The following is a 17415-nucleotide window of genomic DNA, read 5'->3' on the forward strand; positions in this document are numbered from 1 at the left end:
AGGCTGCAAATTGATCGTTGCCTTCATTATTTTCATCGCTTAGTCCTCATGGCTCATATTAGACGTAAAGCCACGTGCATTGGATGCAGAAATCACCATGCGTCGATTAGTTCAGGCATCGGAGTCGTCCGAGGGAGGCATCTTGCCCACATTTGACTCTTCCTCCTCCTCCGAATCCGATGCAACAACAGTAGATTGCTTGACAAATTCCTTTGGCCTGTGAAATACAGAATCAGTAAGAGTATAGAAACAATGGTTTGGTTAAATCGACTTACCAAAATGGAGCCTTGCGCCAGGCTTTCTCATCCCGAACGATATTAACAATCTCCCCAGCAAGCTTGTTGTCCCGGTCCTCAAGAGCGTTGGTGTCGACGACGACGTAGGAATTGCGTTTCATCCAGATCCTTGAGCGGAAGCGGGAAGGTAGTTCGACCAAAACCGTGTCTTTTGATGGCAATTCGACCACATATAAATTGTTTCCCGTTGCCTTGATGACTCGCGCGATTTGCTGACCTTGTTGGAGCTCGTCTGGAGGGGTTAAGGTTTCTTCTGCTGTTGCGAGAACCTTGCGCCGTGGTGGTGCCATGGTGGTCGATTGCAGTTGGGTTCTCTTTTCTTGGAACGTAAATCGTGGCAATCTCTTAAATACTGTCTCGTATGAAGCAATTGCTGATCAAATAAGTTGTGATGAGGGGTAGTCTAGTTGGTGATTCGATAGCGGAGGGGAAAAAAAAAAGAAGTCCCCGTGTGTCAAATTAACATGTGGGGGGGGGTTTCTTGGTCACCCGCAGTGGATCTCTTTGGCCTTCCCTTGCTGCACCTTCCACTTTCACCTTTGATCTGAGTATGCATGGTCAACAATCACTGGGTCCGCTACTGTTGCTACCCTCCAAGACCTCCACGACATACTTTTGATATATCCTCCACTTTAGTGTTCAAAAACTCCCTCCAAATAACTCTGTGCAAAACACCAACACCACATAGTCTCCCTAGACGATGTAGCTACTATTCAGGTGTGACCGATTATCCATGCTGAGGACTCATTAATAATGTCCTTTAATCAGTCATTGTTGTTGGAAGATGAGTCACCACTGTCCAATGCCCTGTCATTTTCGTCAGGCGATCAGTTGGATGGGCGAAATGTTCACCTTTTCGACGCCTTGACAGGTACTCTGCTAGGTGGGGTTTACCAAAACGGCTCAATCACTCAACGTAATTTTTATCGATATGGTCAATGTCATCCTGGCTGTTGACCCCTCCCACAGTACCAGTGCGCGTGAGAAGAAAATTTACAAAGGATATAGAGGCCCGGGATCGAAGATGCGTTTTCTCAGGGGTCCGAAACCATCGCGCGCATCTGGATACTTGGAATGGCTTGGAGGCTGCGCATATATTTCCCCCTCGAGAAGGAAAGTTATTGGGTGGCAAGCAATTTCAGTCGATGGATTACCAATGCCGACTAAAATAATCACTCTTCGCCCATAAATTCAGTCCAAAATGGTTTCATTTTACAAACCAATCTCCAACAAAAATTCGATACTTACGAGATTTCTGTAAATCCTAATGTAAGTAATTTTATCTACTATATCAATATATAATGGATACTTGACTAATCTATTTAAAGGATCATTACAAGATTGTGTCTTTTGTCTATGATGATTTCAACATACATGGAAAGAAACTTCATCCTGTTTGCTGAAACCTAGAAGATCCCAACTGTGTGTCTAACTATTTACTACGATGGCATTCTCGTTAAGCCATTCTTTCAGGAATGAAAGGAGCAGGAGAACCCATTTTTGAACATGACTTCAACCCTGGCGAGGATATGATGAGGACAATATTAGAAGGGCCACATCCAATCGAACGATTGGAGATGGAACTTTCTTCGAGATTGCACGAATGGGAACGAACTCAAACCTGGTCTCAGTGATGTGCTTGCTTGGTGCGCCACATGACCATTTGATGCATCTGTACACTGCAAGGGGTACACGATCAGATCTGTGATCTGTTGTCATCCAACCCACTTTTCCATGGCAATACCGTTCTCGTACGCAGACTGTGCATGTTTTGCTTGTTAGATCTTATGCCATGCCTATGGAAATGCCTGAACATTGACCGATAAGAAAAGTAGTTGGCGGTACTGGTATGCAGTGTGACCATCAGTAGTCTGCGATCCTACAGATACGTGACGAAGTGCAAAACCGTCTCCGTTGATGGATCGTACATCTATAACATCAGACGAGGGAAAGGAATTAAAAAATAAAATAAAAAAAAAAAAGAAAAAAAAAAAAAAAAAGGCAAAGGTCAGGGTAATTAATAGTCCTACTCCATGGATTTGGTAGTCGGGTAGGGTTAGTACTTCACGTTGTTGTATCTGTCTGGCAATCTACGCCCAAAGAGGAAATAGACAGGGCAAGCTGGGGTTGACCCAGTGTTCTGTACGGACTCCGTAGTTACAGCATACCAGATGACAAAGACGAGTATACTTTCCAGCTGGAACACAGTCTCCTCTGCCGTGAAGAAGGAATACCGCAGTAGAAGCTTGTGAAAGGGTCATTGTTTGCCACCACCTGTCAGACAATTCGGTACACAGTACAATAGTCCCTTGACTCGGGGCAATTCGCGTTTGGATTTATTTACATCATTGTTTGTTTTCGTCAGCATTTCACTTCCCGAGACATTCTTTTTGTCTTTGCTTTTTTCCTTTTTCATTTTCTTTTTACATTTTCTTTTTCTTGAAGTTCTACAGTTTCTGGAGAGGAGATCCTATACTAGTAGTACTACCTGACCCCGGCAATTTGAAATACTCTTGACGCATCCGCATGTTTACCTTGATAACTACTAGTACTTCCCAGTACTTTAAATCCCCTTGGACACACGTGCCCTCATCGGATAAAATTACCCAAGGACTAAGTTATTTGACTTGCCCCTCCGTCCCGCGACTGCCTGAGGAGTAAATGCGGGCGGTAAAGCAAAAACAACGAAGAAAGTAAAGCCTGGACACCAAAAGGTCAACCCACCCTTCCCCCGAGAAAAAAAAAGGAAAGGATCCCAAAACAATTTTCCCTTTTCTGTGCGTTGTGTGCGGTGACCAGAAACTCCATTGCTGGAATCAACTCATCTCGCTGTCCAACTCTTCTCTCTCTCTTCCCCCCCACAGTTTCGCGCGTAACCTGCGGGCATTGACCGAGAGTGACTGTCTGGCACGGCTCGTCATCGTAACGGGGGAACCTGTCTCACCATTTCCCGAGTAGCATTAACTTAACGGGAACGTTCTGTGTCAGTCCCGTTGCGATTTATTGATCGTCCATCCCCCTCTCTTTTGGAATAATCTGTCAACAAAGTACCCCGCGGCGAACGTTTTCTTCCCTTCTAGTTCCCTTTGCCTGCTGGCTCTATTTCACACTTCTATTGCCGCTTGTTATTGATCGCATTGTTGTCCTCTCAGTTGGAATAATTCGGAACGTCGGTCGTCGTCCCACCACCCTCTCAATATGGACGGGGACGACCTCATCGCCTCGGTCTACCGCAAGATCGAGCGGGAAAAGGCCCTGATCACCGCCGCGTCCAATATGCGACAGTCAACCGATAATCCCCTCGTGCAGCAGAGAGTCGATGCGAACATCCGTGATGGTCGGAAGAACATTGCTTACTTGGAGGAGAAGATGAGAGAGTTGCAGCTACGTCGAGATGGAGGATCCCCCACGGACAAGCGTCTTCCACCTGAACCGGGTGCAGGGCCAGCCCCTCCTCCGAAGGACTATGGTTCCGGCTATGACGAATATGACGCCTCGGGGGCTTACCCGCAAGGAGGATCTGGTTCTATGCCGTCGGGCGCTCCCTTTTCAGATCCCCGGCCTTTCGCTCCTGTTCCCAAGGCCCGGCCGAATTTTACTAAACTTGGTATGCTTCATCTGTCGCTCCTCGCCGACAGGGGCCTTGCAAGCTTCCAACATGTCTAACTGACGCTGTGCTATGTTCAGACTTGATCAAATATGATACCCCGTATCTCGGGCCTAAGATCCAACTCATGTTGTCCCAACTCGAGTTCAAGCTGAGTGTTGAAAAGCAATACAAAGCAGGCATTGAGAAGATGGTTCGCCTGTATCAGGATGAGGGTGATAGGAAGAGCCGCGCAGATGCCGAGGGCCGGCGGATCGAGAGTAATCAGAAGATTCAACTGCTAAAGCAGGCCTTGAAGCGATATGAAGATCTTCACGTTGACATTGAGTCGACAGACCCCCCAGACGGTATGTTCTTTCCACCCCGGTGACCGCCGCGTAGGACTAACTGCTTGTTTTCTAGATGAGAGTTTGAACACCCCAAACATGCGCAAGCCACTTACTGGTCTTCTAACATTGCGTATCCAGGCGGTCACTGATGTAGATCATGCCACCAGCTCGAGGTTCTCTCGGGGCCCCGAGACTTTCGTCATCATCAAAGTTGAAGACACTATCAAAGCCCGTACCAAAGCGACCCGGACCGATAGGTGGCAAGATGAGACCTTTACTGTCGACATTGACAAGGCAAATGAAATTGAGCTTACCGTGTACGACAAGTCGGGTGACAGGCCCACTCCGATTGGCATGCTTTGGGTGCGCATCTCCGATATCGCCGAGGAGATGCGTCGCAAGAAGCTCGAAAGCGAGCTCAATGCATCGGGTTGGGTTTCCGCGGATAAGATGGAACACGGCGGTTCGTCGGGGCGGCCTGACACCGCTGGACAACCGGGATCTCCGCATGCCCCAGGCTCCGCGGGGCATCTTGGCCCCCCTGCCCAGGGTTATACAGGTGCTCCGGGTGGAGCGCCCTCTTCAAACTCAGTGATGATCGAGTCTTGGTTCGCATTAGAACCCGTGGGTCGAATCCATCTGTCGATGAGCTTTGGTAAGCCTCTATGGGTTGTGTATTATTCTACGACCGGGTACACTAACCTGTTGTATAGCCAAACAATTGAAGGATCGACGACCGTTCGATATTGGTCTCAACCGACAGGGTGCCGTTCGTCAGAAGAAGGAAGAGGTCCACGAAAAGCAGGGACACAAGTTCGTCACTCAACAATTTTACAATATCATGCGTTGTGCTCTCTGTGGTGATTTCCTAAAATATGCTGCCGGCATGCAATGCGCCGACTGCAAGTATACGTGTCACCGCAAGTGTTACCCGAAGGTCGTTACCAAGTGTATCAGCAAGGCAAACTACGAGACGGATCCAGACGAGGAGAAAATCAATCACCGTATTCCTCATCGGTTCGAAGGCTTCTCCAACCTCTCTGCCAACTGGTGTTGTCACTGCGGATACTTGCTCCCATTTGGACGTAAAAGTGCCAAGCGATGTTCAGGTATGATCTCCTAACGAACTCCAAGCCGTGTATATGACATCGATGCTTACATTGCTTTTAGAATGTGGCCTCACTTGCCATGCCAACTGTACTCATCTTGTCCCTGACTTCTGTGGCATGTCTATGGAAGCTGCGAACCAGATCTTAGAAACGTTGATTCGTGCTAAGAACCACAATAAATCCGCTTCTGTTAGTTCTGGTCTCAGTGGCCGCACCCTGCGGCCAGGTGGCCCGCCTCAAACCCCTCAGGATCCTGCTCTTGCATATCCGCAAAAACCTGTGGAGAGCCCATATGGGTTACCTCAAAGAGAGCCTTCTGCCGAAGCCGTGAGCGCTGCCACTAACTCGTATATACCACCACAGTCTCCAACAGCCGCACAGCGACAGCAAATGCCGCCAAGAACGTCATCTGCAGGTCCTGCCGCTGCCGCTGCCGCTGCCGCCACAGGCATGCGCACGCCCCAACAGATGCCTAGTATGCTGTCCTATAGCCCCTCCACCACCTCCCCTTCGTTTCCAATATATGCTTCTGGAGTAGAATGGATTGAGCTAATCACGGAGAAACAGGTCCGGTGCAAACCCAGCCGCCTTCCCACGCCCATTATGATCCTGCCGCGTATGTGTCCTACCAGCAAAGCATGGCGCCCCCGCCGCAACAGCCGATGCCGCAGAAGGTTGCGTCGCCTTACGGTGTACCTCCACAACAGCAGCCAGTACCGGTAATGCAGCAGCAGGTTGCTGTAAAAGAAGATGCTCCACCTCAGCAACCCAAGGTCAGGATTGGCTTGGATCATTTCAATTTCCTGGCTGTCCTTGGTAAAGGTAACTTCGGAAAGGTCATGCTGGCCGAAACCAAGAGCACCAAGAAGCTTTATGCCATCAAGGTTTTGAAGAAGGAATTCATCATTGAGAATGATGAAGTGGAGAGTACCAAATCTGAGAAGCGTGTCTTCTTGGTTGCGAACAAAGAACGCCACCCATTCCTTCTCAACCTCCACGCCTGTTTCCAAACAGAGACTCGTGTGTACTTTGTCATGGAATATATCAGTGGTGGTGATCTGATGTTGCACATTCAACGCGGCCAGTTTGGTTTGAAACGAGCACAGTACGTACTTCTAGCTTCCGAGTCCTCTCCCCAACCTTCCCACTCTATCACATGGAGATAAATGCTGCTAGTACTAATACAACACGCAGGTTCTACGCTTCAGAAGTTCTGCTGGCACTGAAATATTTCCATGAGAACGGTGTCATATACCGTGATCTGAAGCTCGATAATATTCTACTGACACTGGATGGCCATATCAAGATTGCAGACTATGGTCTTTGCAAGGAAAATATGTGGTATGGCGCCACCACAAGCACATTCTGTGGAACCCCCGAATTCATGGCACCTGAGGTAAAGCCCAAACACCCTAGACATCTTAAATATAACCATGTTTGACTGACATGTTCTCAAAGATTATTTTGGATAAAAAATACGGTCGAGCAGTTGATTGGTGGGCATTTGGTGTGCTGATCTATCAGATGCTCCTGCAGCAATCTCCCTTCCGTGGTGAAGATGAGGATGAAATCTACGATGCCATTCTTGCCGATGAGCCCCTGTATCCAATTCACATGCCCAGGGATTCCGTTTCGATCCTTCAAAAACTACTCACTCGCGAGCCAGAACTAAGACTTGGCTCCGGCCCAACCGATGCCCAAGAAGTCATGTCTCATGCCTTCTTCAGAAACATTAACTGGGATGATATCTACCACAAGCGCGTCCCTCCACCGTTCTTGCCGACCATCACCAGCCCCACAGACACAAGCAACTTCGATCAGGAGTTCACCAGCGTCACACCTGTTCTGACGCCTGTGCAATCCGGTATGTAACCATCCTCAAACCGTTTCTTTTTTTTTTTCTTTCTCTTCTTCATTTAGTGCTAACCATGACATGTTCTCTCCAGTCCTCTCCCAAGCCATGCAGGAAGAATTCCGCGGTTTCTCCTACACGGCAGACTTCGCCTGATCCAAATCTATATTTAATGGTGACTAATGCCCTGTAGTCATCGTAGTTATTACTCATCTGTTTAACGTGGACCTTGGATTCTTTGTTTCTCTGCCTTCTTCATTATTATTGCCTTCAGCACTTTTCGCACTGGAAATGTTCAAACAACATACCCATGAGAGTTTTGAGAGAAGGTGTACGCGCTTTTCTGGCTTTTACGAGTGCAGATGGAATGGAATGAGTAATTTGGTCTGAGGTTGTTTTATCCTATATCTCCCCAGCATTCTAGGCTGTTTATTTAATTCTCTTGAGGGTTTTCTTCCCAATCTCGGAATGTAATTCTCCTTTTACTGTTCGCCTTGAATGTGCCCTACTCGACTGTGACACGCACTAGGACTCTCCGTTCTGGCCCATGTGTGAATGTAATACGTCTGCATACTGATTTGGCTGTCTGTCCCTAAGCTTGTAGCTGATCGGGGCCACGAAACATGACAAACAAGTCCCATGACCCCAGCTCCCCCCTTACTACCTGCCAAACACCGACTCTTTGCCCTGTCTCTTTCTAACTTGTGTTACTGCAACCGTGGAGCCCCTCTTGCATACTGAAATGGACATACCGAATTCATGATAGGTATGACTTTATTTTGTTCTCATTGTCTTCCATAGCACCATTCTGCAAAGCCCTTTTCCCACTACGAATTCATTGCGAAGTATCAACCGGCCAGCGTCCGGACAAAGAACGGTAACTAAAGAAAAAAGGATATTAAAATAAATGTTCTGTGTCTGATTTCTACAAGACTGGTCTCAAACGCTGTGAGTTTTGACTCGCAATGACACGCCCCGAAAACACTCAAAGCCCCATCTTCTCGAGAGAAATATCAGTCATCAACGCCTCGTGGGTAATATATCTTACTCTAATTCCTCACGTGGTCACATAGGTCTTCTTACTGCGCTCTCCCCATTACGATACCTCCTACTGCCAATCTAGTGAAGGCAGATGAGTCTTCCACCTCCTCGACCGATCCATTGAGACAACACACTTGAAAACATTTGATTGCTCCTGTTTATATCTATCAAATGAAAATTCACAGATCTTACGATATGATAGCAGACTCGGGTGGGCTCAATCAACCTTTACATTCAATGACTCAACCTCCCCCTTCTAATAAGACCAAAGCCAGAAAGAGAAGAACCTTGGACCCGAAACATACTCCAAAGTATGACACTGAAAAAGACGAAGCCTGCACAGGGCTTCCTACACCAAAACAAGCACCACAGAAGGAAAAGAAGGTACCTGACGACGCTTCCAGTCCAAAGAACATCACATCTGGCCAGTCTTCCAAGAGAAGGAAGCTTAACGGTCAACTGGATAGGATGACTCATTCTCTCCCTGGACTCGTTCATGGTCCAGTCGAAGAGACAAAGCAGACTAGTGTCAATACAAATGCATGGCACTATGCGAAATCACTGTTAGAGGCCGGCCTTTCTATCTTTGCTCCCACGAGCGACATCTTGACGGCCACACATGATAACAAACGGCCTACACCTGAACCAGCTGAGAATCTATCTTCGCCTTTGTCAAAGCACTTGGGGAGCGCCGTAGTCGGTAGTGAGAAAACTATATCATCAAAGCGGCTTTTGGTTCAGATCAGAAGCCATTCTCGTAATACAGTCACCTCCATGCCCCATATAAAAGAAGAGATATTTGACGATCCAAATTCCCGTATCTCGCAGGCTACAAACTCAACTGTTGTCTTGAATCTTTCTGTGGAGAAGGCCAGGCGCTGGGCTGACGCAATTGACATTCCTGACGGTCTCTACAATGAGGAAGAGAAAGATCTCTTTTTCCGGCTTGCCATGCGTGGGTTTGAGCCCCTTATACCAGACCAGTGGAGGTCTGACTTTCCTACCCTTCCATATACCTTGTTTTCCGATGCAGAGGGCGATTCAGAGCCATTGATTCACACAATCAAAAGCTCCAGGACGTATGGTGAGTTCATGCCTCAACTCCACTTACTTTTTCTTCTAACTATATCATAAACTGCTAAAATATAGTGTAGCAATCAGATCTCTCACAGCTTTATTTTCTCTTGGAGGTCGCGTGAGGGACTGTTGGATTCTAAAAAAGGGTCCCGAGACCTTGATCAAAACTACCATCAACCGATATTTTCGCTGGGCCTTGTGCGATACTGGCATACATACAAAGCCAGATTTAATCCCCGTACATGTGATTTACGCCCAAAAGAAAGGGGAAACCACACTTGATGCCGTTAAAAAGCTGAACCGGCGCCTACAAGTACTCGCCAGCCGACACCGCGAAGCGTTGAGTGTGGCAGCCCTAGACGGAGGTCATGGTTCGACTAATCTTCAGTCCAATGGGGAAGACGATGGCTATTCTGGTCCTTCTCCAATTAACCCACTTCTCGTTGGATTTATCATATGTGGTCCTATCATTGCAATCCTAACTCTCGGCACTGACTTTCTAAGCACAACTAAGGATACGGACAGCAGATACATCTGCCAGTTTGACTTGGAAGATGCAGGACACGATGTCTGGAACTCACTTGCGGTTGCTATTGCGGTCATGAAAATCCGGGAAACTATGATGCAACTCGCAGATAACGGCGTAGGTGGTTTTGTTAGGCTTCCTTTAGGCACAGAGTCAACACCGGATGTGGATATCTAAGGATATGCGACGACTATGGCTTTGTTCATCTAAGAACGGTTCGATTGGTGCTGAACTGGCTAAGACAATATTTACTTTTCTTTTTACATGTATATATGTAAGACGTTCTAAAACCGTTAACTGGTTACTGGAGGTTTTTCATAATCTTCAAGCGTAACCCATATTTTCCCCGTCAGATATATATCTCGTACGCCTATGTAATCTTAGGTTACAAACCACGCTTAATCTCCTCTAACATGTAGTTATACGTATAGATCATCATATATAGCCATATTTAAATTAAAGTATACCCTGACATACCCCCACTGTTTTTAGAAACTTCTATACGATGCAAGGTCGAAGGCCTCATACAGGTCACATGACCTGATACAATATTGACCGATTCCCCGCGGTTTAGAATGTTGACATTTGTCTCCAAAATCCTCAACGCCCCTGGCGCAATATCATCATGGATGCAGCAGAAGACAAGGAGGTCAAACTACAGCGCGCTGCTGGAGACTTGGTAACGGAATTCTCAGAGAAACTGCCCTCTCTGCTCTGGAAGCCACGAACGGAGAAAGGAGGTACCCGAGTTCCACGAAGATGGACACAGGCTGCTAAGACGGAGAGACTTGTAGGTCTTGTAAGTTGACGATATTCCCTCAATAAACTGCGAAAAGTCTGGAAATTTACTGAGCTGTCATCCACTAATACCAATTCTTGCTGCAGCTGGAGCCATTTCAAGAATGGCCTCAGCTGTTGGATCCACACCTTCAATCGCTGCTGCCACCTTTAGTCGATGCTTTCTTAGCATACTTGCTAAAGCACCCCAATCAGTATAAGGCAGATAAGCCATACCAGCAGCAGGCACTTTATCCCTTGCCAAGGGCGATCTGTAGACTTCTTTACACTTTTTGCAAAGTGCGTGGGGTCAAGGTTATTAGTAGGTTCTTGAACAATGAGCCGAAGTACCTTGACCCTTTACTCAGGGCTTTTATCGAATGGGATGCAGTATGCCAAGATAATTCAGAACTGGGCTTGTCAGGGGACATTCCCCGACGACTCGTTTGGGAGGAACGCTACGTGATGTTGATTTGGCTCTCGCACTTGTTGCTCGCTCCTTTCGACTTAGCGTCTATGTCATCAGACGATATCCCGGTGCCATACGAAAATTTGGGTCAACTTAGACCATTACCGGCAGGGGTCCCAACAGTCTCTAGGTCTCTTCTCTCAGTATCGTTGAACTATGTCAGTGCCTCTGGGAAGGAGCGTGAGGCTGCCACTGTCGTTCTGGCACGTCTTGTATTGCGACGGGACATGCAGGCTCTCGGCCTGCTCACTAATGTGACAGACTGGGCATTTTCCATCGTACAACCTGCAGGGAATTCCGAATTGCCCTCTGTCTATACTTGCATCGGTGTCCTTTCTTTCCTTGCACGCTTAGGTGCTTCAGGTCAGGTTGAGGACTTTGCTCCCTTGATCGTGCCTGTTTTCGAGAAGACGTTACGAACTGCTCATGGAAACTCAGAAATCTCCGAGATTATTCAATCTTCTGCGTTGGCGCGGAAAATTATCATTAAAATTCTACGCACAATGACAATTATGGCTCTGCAGCTTAGCGAAAGAGCGAATAGCCCGTTGTCGGACGATAAGGTATCCTCCATTTTGGAAGATACCATCGACCACTTTCTGGTGGCTTTAGCTGATAAAGATACGCCTGTACGATTTGCTGCGAGCAAAGCACTCAGTATAATTACTTTGAAGCTAGACCTGGATATGGGTGCCGAGGTTATAGAGGCTGTTACTGGTTCATTGGAGGAGAACATACTCTATGAAAACAGCGATGGCACCATAATAACACCGTTTGAAGCACGCAGGATTGGAATAGACAATACCAAAAGAAACCTGAGCGCGGTTGATGCTCAAAGATGGCAAGGTCTCATACTAACATTGGGTCATTTGCTATTTCGCCGTGCCCCTCCGACTGACCAACTTCTTAATATACTGCAACCGCTCGTTTCTGGACTCGACTTTGAGCAAAGATCCTCGACTGGAAGCTCTGTCGGCACTGGCGTGCGTGATGCTTCATGTTTCGGTATATGGGCTCTATCTCGCAAGTACACAACTCAGGAGCTGCTCGCATTGGATGCACAAACAATAAGTACTTCTACGAGCCAAAAGGAGTCAAGCATATTGCAGATGCTGGCTACCGAGTTGATATGTGCCGCCTGTGTGGACCCGTCGGGCAATATTCGGAGAGGTGCCTCTGCTGCTTTGCAGGAGTTAATTGGTCGTCATCCTAACAAAATCGTCGAAGGTATTTCGCTAGTACAGGTTGTGGATTATCATGCCGTGGCACGCCGTTCACGAGCGATGATCGATGTAGCAAAAGCTACGGCGGACTTAAGCCATCAATACTGGAGTCCTCTTGTTGAGTCATTGATGCACTGGAGAGGAATCAGTTCGCCAGATGCTGAGTCGAGAAGACAGGCAGCAAACGCAATAGGGGTCCTGAGTGCCCAGGAATCCTACAAGACGATGAAGATTGTCCTTCAGCGACTGTTCAAGAAGCTCTCCAGCCTCCCTCGAGGCGATGTTGAAACGAGACATGGGTGTTTCTTGGCCCTCTCAGCCACAGTAAACGCATTTAATTCCTACCAAGAAACACCACGAGAGAATAATGACCCTTCCGAGGCCTTGGAGGTTACCGCGCAAATACAAAAACTATGGGATATTTTCAATTCCCCGCTTGGCCCCACAAAAGAGGACTTGACGCTCCAAGTTCGACGTCCAGAATTGAGTGCTGAAGCATCATCACGCCTGGTATACTCTCTCTCTCGAGCGGCGTCTTTAGCAAAGGATTCACTTCCTTCTCAGCCAACAGTTAATTTGCTTGATAAAGCCCGGGAAACCCTCCTACTTTGCATTTCTCGAAGCGAAGATATTGTGATAGAAACTTCTTCAGATGCTATATCAGAGTTGTTCCCTCTTCTACCGTCACAGAAACAAGAGGAGACGATAAATGGCTGGTTTTCATATATCCATGCTACTTGGAAGCTACCGACTGGCCGTGGTCAGATCTCAGTTCTTGGTGCCATATTCAAGCAAGTTAGACCTGAAGATGACTTACGGCAATTAATCATAAAAGAACTGCTACAGTGTGCCGGAAAAGAAGAATTGATTGAGAAACGAGTAGTAGCTGTCAAGAGTTTGGCTAATGGTGTCCTGCCGCATATAGGTACGTGAAACCCAGCGCATGGGGAATGATGCTGACTATGTTGCAGATCCAACAAATGATATCACAGACCATCTTATTGAGTTTTTGAATGATTACACAACAGATAGACGAGGAGATATTGGGTCATTGATAAGACTGGAGGCAATCCAAGCTGCCACGGTAGTCCTCCAAAAAGAATCCGGTTCTGCAACTCGCACCCCCCGAGTCCAGAACATCATCGGCTGTTTATGTCGACTTGCAGCAGAGAAGTTAGACAAAGTCCGTCTTCAAGCCTGGCTTTGCTTGCAGGGCTTCTGGAAGTCAGCCGAAGATTTTCCACCTTTACAGAGGTGAGTGAATATCACACGCATATCTCAGATGTATTACTGACTATATCAGACAATATGAACATTTCAGTCACGTATCCCTGCCTGACTACTTCCTTCAGCTCTTTGAGTTGCAAGCCATCAACTGGCTGCGCTTGCCATTATTACAAGGAATTGCAACTTCTGCAGTTGCTGGGGCAGAGGGACTTGTTCGCTCAAGTCGCTTAGCACTTATGCAGAGTATCAATAAGTATGGGGATGAACAGCGGCAAGACATAGTGACCTCCATTATCAAAGATCTCATGGTTACACTGAGCGATAACCTGCAAGACGACCGTTACGCTATCCCGGTGCTGGAGTTTTTAGCCTTCCTGCTAGATAGCTATATTAGCTCCATCCCCCAATCTTCACAGCCAAGGTTAGTTCCTCTCTACCCACCGAGCTGAGATCACTGCTCACCGTCCATAGCTATAGGAAATTGTTTGTTCTTGTTCAGAAGGCACATTTCAAATCCTCTAACATAGCAAGATTGGAAGCCGCAATCAAAGTGTATGCGCCCTTGTCAAGGCTGGAGCAGCTACGAGCAGAAGTATTGAAAAAGATGACCTCAATGCTTCTGCATCCCTTTCCACGGGTTCGTCTGTTCGACTTAATTGAGAGAAATCATTGCATTAACTGGCATATAGGTTCGAAATGCAGTTGCAGAATACTTGTTTATGGAGACCACACTAGAGTCGGTGAAGACCGAAGACTGGACGAGACAGCCTAAGGAACTGAAGGGTCAGGTTGAGGAGGTTAGGAAGGAGTTGGCTTGTAAATAGAACGTTCGTCTCATAGACGATTCTCGACAATGGTGATACTCGGTATCGAAACAAAGTTAAAGAACATGAAGAATGACACTAGAAAACTAGGCAGACTTACGAACTTATTTTCATGAGAAAGCGATGCAAATAATGTAATAATATCTGATACGTTCAAAAGATAACAAAAAAAGAAAGTGCATCATCCGTGAATCGAACACGGGCCTCATCGATGGCAACGATGAATTCTACCACTAGACCAATGATGCTTCTATGAGAGAAGCGGCCATCTTTACAATAAATAATCCTAGATTCTAACCCCAAACCCGAATACTCCATCTTCAGAAGTTCCGCAACCCGTGCAATCGCAATTACAACACCAGCTCGACGAGCTCCCCAGTCGCAAACATGGCGTCAATGACCGCGGCTGCAAACAGCATCCCCCCCAACTCCACGTAAGTCCCAAGCTCATCTCTCCCATCAACCCCCTCGAACCACGAGAAATACTAACCCAGCAACCACAGAGTCTATGTACGATCCCACCCATCACAATCTCCACCTAATACCTAATGACAGCCCACTAACACGCAGCTTCTAACCAGGTCCGCAACCTTGAAGAACGAGTTAAAGTCGACCAGCTCAAGGAAGCGCTTCAGGAACTCTTCTCGGAATATGGCAACATCATCGACATCGTCGCGAAGACCAACCTGAAGGCGAAGGGCCAAGCGTTCATCGTCTTCGATAGTGTTGAGTCGGCTTCGAATGCCATTGATGAGATTAACGGGTTCGAGCTCTTTGATAAGCCGATGGTGCTGGATTTCGCAAAGACGAGAAGCGATGCAACGGTTTTGAGAGAAGGTGGGGACGATGAGTTGGAGGCTCATAAGAGGAGGAGGTTGGCTGAGAAGGGTACGTTGTTTTCTTTCTTGGACCTTTCTATCTATGTTCTTTTGTGGATATACTAGGGTGTTTTTTTTACCGGGCTGGCTCGAGGCTAATGAGGTAAACAGAGCGCAAACAAGCCCACGAGGCCCTCGAGGCTCAAAAGAAGCTCAAGCGCCCCCCCGGTGCCCCCGAATCCACGCGTCCGGCCAAAACTGCCAAGGGCGCTGGTCTCAAGCCCACCAGCGGTGCGACGGCGGCTGTCATCCCCGACGAATATCTTCCTCCCAACAAGATTCTGTTCTTGCGGGACCTCCCCGACACGGCGGACCAGGAGAGTCTTACTGCCGTTTTTGGACGTTTCGAGGGATTCCAGGAAGTCAGATTGGTGCCGGGCAGAAAGGGGATTGCGTTCGTCGAGTACGAGAACGAGTCTGGTGCTATCAGTGCCAAGGAGGCTACCTCGGGGATGCCTATGGGGGAGAGTGGCAAGCCGATCCGGGTTACTTACCAGAGACAGTAAGCTGCGCGGAGGTAGTTCGGGCAATCGTGAGCAACTTGTTCTGGCGTTGGGGTGGGTTTTATCTGTTTTATTATATTGATTGGAATTCGATACAGAGCTTGAGCTTCCCCTCATGGGTTTTTATTCTTATATCGTGTCTTGTCTCTGTGGAGATTGACATTGTAACAAATGAGGTACAGGACAGTGAAAATCGCAAAAGAATGATACCAATGACAGCTACATGCTAGAAAGTATAACAGTTATAGAGACAGGGAATAGAAATGTAAAGGGGAATAAAACTAGAAAATGACATCTGCATCTTCTTCCTCTCCGAGGACATCAGGGGCGTCAGGTGCTTCCTTTTCTGGTTCCAAAGCTTTTTGGCCCTCTTTCTCTCGGGCGGCTGCCCGGGCGGCCTCAATCTCGGCGTCTGCGGCTGCAGTGTCGCGCTGCTTCTTACCTGATACCTTCTTAAGTCGGTAGAACTCTTCTCTGTCAAGTTCATCGAGTTCGGACATAATGTCTCGTTGATGTTAGCTGCGAACCAAAGAGGATCTCAGAAGTTACTGACATTTAATGGTGTTCTCGGTCCGGGGAATAATAACATGTTCACTGGAGAAGTTAGTTTGTGGATTCCTGGCCTACTAGAAGTAATGCCTTACATTGCGTTGACTGGGAACAAAGTTAGTTAATGAGCATCGACCTGCATGTAGTAAGAGAGTACTCACCTCTCCGATTGACAACCTTGATTACCTCGTCCAGAATGACGAACGCAGTCTATAAACCAGTGTCAGAGGTAAATTATAAGCGGCTAGTTTTCACACCGTACCTGTAAGCTTGCAAGCTCAACCAAGGTTTCGACCGCGCGAGCGTACGTCTCTCGAGACCGTTGAACTTGCTGACCTCCTTTTCCGAGACCGGTCAAGCCGAAGTCGTTAATTCCTTCCTCCGTGTAGCTCTCAAAGTGAGGTAGGAGAACACCGGAGACGTTATCTTGTTTGGCGCGTACACGGAATCGTGCTTGCTTGGCGGATTCTTGAATCTGGTAGCCGATATCGCCTCCAACGGCGTAGCTCACTTCCGCCAAAGAAAACGCGGCAATCTGCATGACCCTTCCCATCTTCTGTTTGGCTTCATCGATACGTCGAGTGATCTCTGGCTTGCCATATTAGTTGAGGACTATGCGGGGAAATGCGCTCATGGTGCCCACTTACCCCGAAAACGCCTGTAGTTCATGACATCTTAGTATATGCATTACGATTGATTCTTGCGCAGCGGACTTACTTGGTAAGCGCCTCACTCTTCCTCTTCAGCAAGCTGTGTCCAGTTTCCGCGCCTTTCAGTTTACTCTTCATTAACCCCAGCGACTGGCGAGTCGGGAAGACTGCCTCGCGGCCCTAGGTGAGGAAAAGACATCAACGGTGGGTCCACAAGAAGACCTGGAGCCAAAGAGACAGACATACTACTGCACCAGACATGGTTAATAGACCCAAGGAGCACGATCAGCTTGACTTTAGAGGCCACGACAGGGAGCGGCGTAGATGACGATAGGCGATAATGGAGGAGGAGCTTGGACCACCTGCGGCCCGCATGATGCCAGGTCACGTGGGCGCTGCACGACTTCATCTTTGCAGTCTCTCAGGCGGCTATCAGCCAACGCGACGAGAAAGCTTTCCAATTAATGCTACACCCCTT

At 47.7% G+C, this 17415-nt stretch overlaps 5 protein-coding genes across 5 annotated transcripts; 3 read left to right on the forward strand and 2 right to left on the reverse strand.

Annotated features, from left to right (window-relative positions):
* Nucleotides 1-111: 111 nt before the first annotated feature.
* On the reverse strand, nucleotides 112-586 carry ABOM_007813 (putative eukaryotic translation initiation factor eIF1a-like protein; the record flags this gene model as incomplete). Its single annotated transcript, XM_022534942.1, has 2 exons — nucleotides 112-217; nucleotides 276-586. The coding sequence occupies 2 exons, from the start codon at nucleotides 584-586 to the stop codon at nucleotides 112-114; spliced, it is 417 nt and encodes a 138-aa protein (XP_022387167.1).
* Nucleotides 587-3494: 2908 nt separating this feature from the next.
* Nucleotides 3495-5948, forward strand: pkcA (protein kinase c; the record flags this gene model as incomplete). Its single annotated transcript, XM_022534943.1, has 6 exons — nucleotides 3495-3903; nucleotides 3984-4250; nucleotides 4306-4887; nucleotides 4946-5341; nucleotides 5403-5853; nucleotides 5909-5948. The coding sequence occupies 6 exons, from the start codon at nucleotides 3495-3497 to the stop codon at nucleotides 5946-5948; spliced, it is 2145 nt and encodes a 714-aa protein (XP_022387162.1).
* Nucleotides 5949-8471: 2523 nt separating this feature from the next.
* On the forward strand, nucleotides 8472-10014 carry ABOM_007815 (uncharacterized protein; the record flags this gene model as incomplete). The annotated part of the gene is made up of 2 exons (XM_022534944.1): nucleotides 8472-9318; nucleotides 9389-10014. The coding sequence occupies 2 exons, from the start codon at nucleotides 8472-8474 to the stop codon at nucleotides 10012-10014; spliced, it is 1473 nt and encodes a 490-aa protein (XP_022387161.1).
* Nucleotides 10015-10462: 448 nt separating this feature from the next.
* ABOM_007816 (putative tubulin-specific chaperone D) lies at nucleotides 10463-15741 on the forward strand (the record flags this gene model as incomplete). Its single annotated transcript, XM_022534945.1, has 10 exons — nucleotides 10463-10636; nucleotides 10723-13231; nucleotides 13278-13560; nucleotides 13610-13954; nucleotides 14011-14170; nucleotides 14223-14330; nucleotides 14682-14791; nucleotides 14861-14867; nucleotides 14939-15245; nucleotides 15347-15741. 10 exons carry the CDS (start codon nucleotides 10463-10465, stop codon nucleotides 15739-15741), a joined length of 4398 nt encoding a protein of 1465 aa, XP_022387164.1.
* Nucleotides 15742-16019: 278 nt separating this feature from the next.
* ABOM_007817 (H(+)-transporting V1 sector ATPase subunit D) lies at nucleotides 16020-17198 on the reverse strand (the record flags this gene model as incomplete). The annotated part of the gene is made up of 8 exons (XM_022534946.1): nucleotides 16020-16243; nucleotides 16292-16332; nucleotides 16383-16392; nucleotides 16449-16497; nucleotides 16550-16875; nucleotides 16935-16945; nucleotides 17005-17117; nucleotides 17184-17198. 8 exons carry the CDS (start codon nucleotides 17196-17198, stop codon nucleotides 16020-16022), a joined length of 789 nt encoding a protein of 262 aa, XP_022387163.1.
* Between the last annotated feature and the right edge of the window lie 217 nt (nucleotides 17199-17415).

This window comes from Aspergillus bombycis (genome assembly GCF_001792695.1).
Source record: "Aspergillus bombycis strain NRRL26010 chromosome Unknown contig00070, whole genome shotgun sequence".
In the NCBI taxonomy this organism is placed as follows: Eukaryota; Fungi; Ascomycota; class Eurotiomycetes; order Eurotiales; family Aspergillaceae; genus Aspergillus; species Aspergillus bombycis.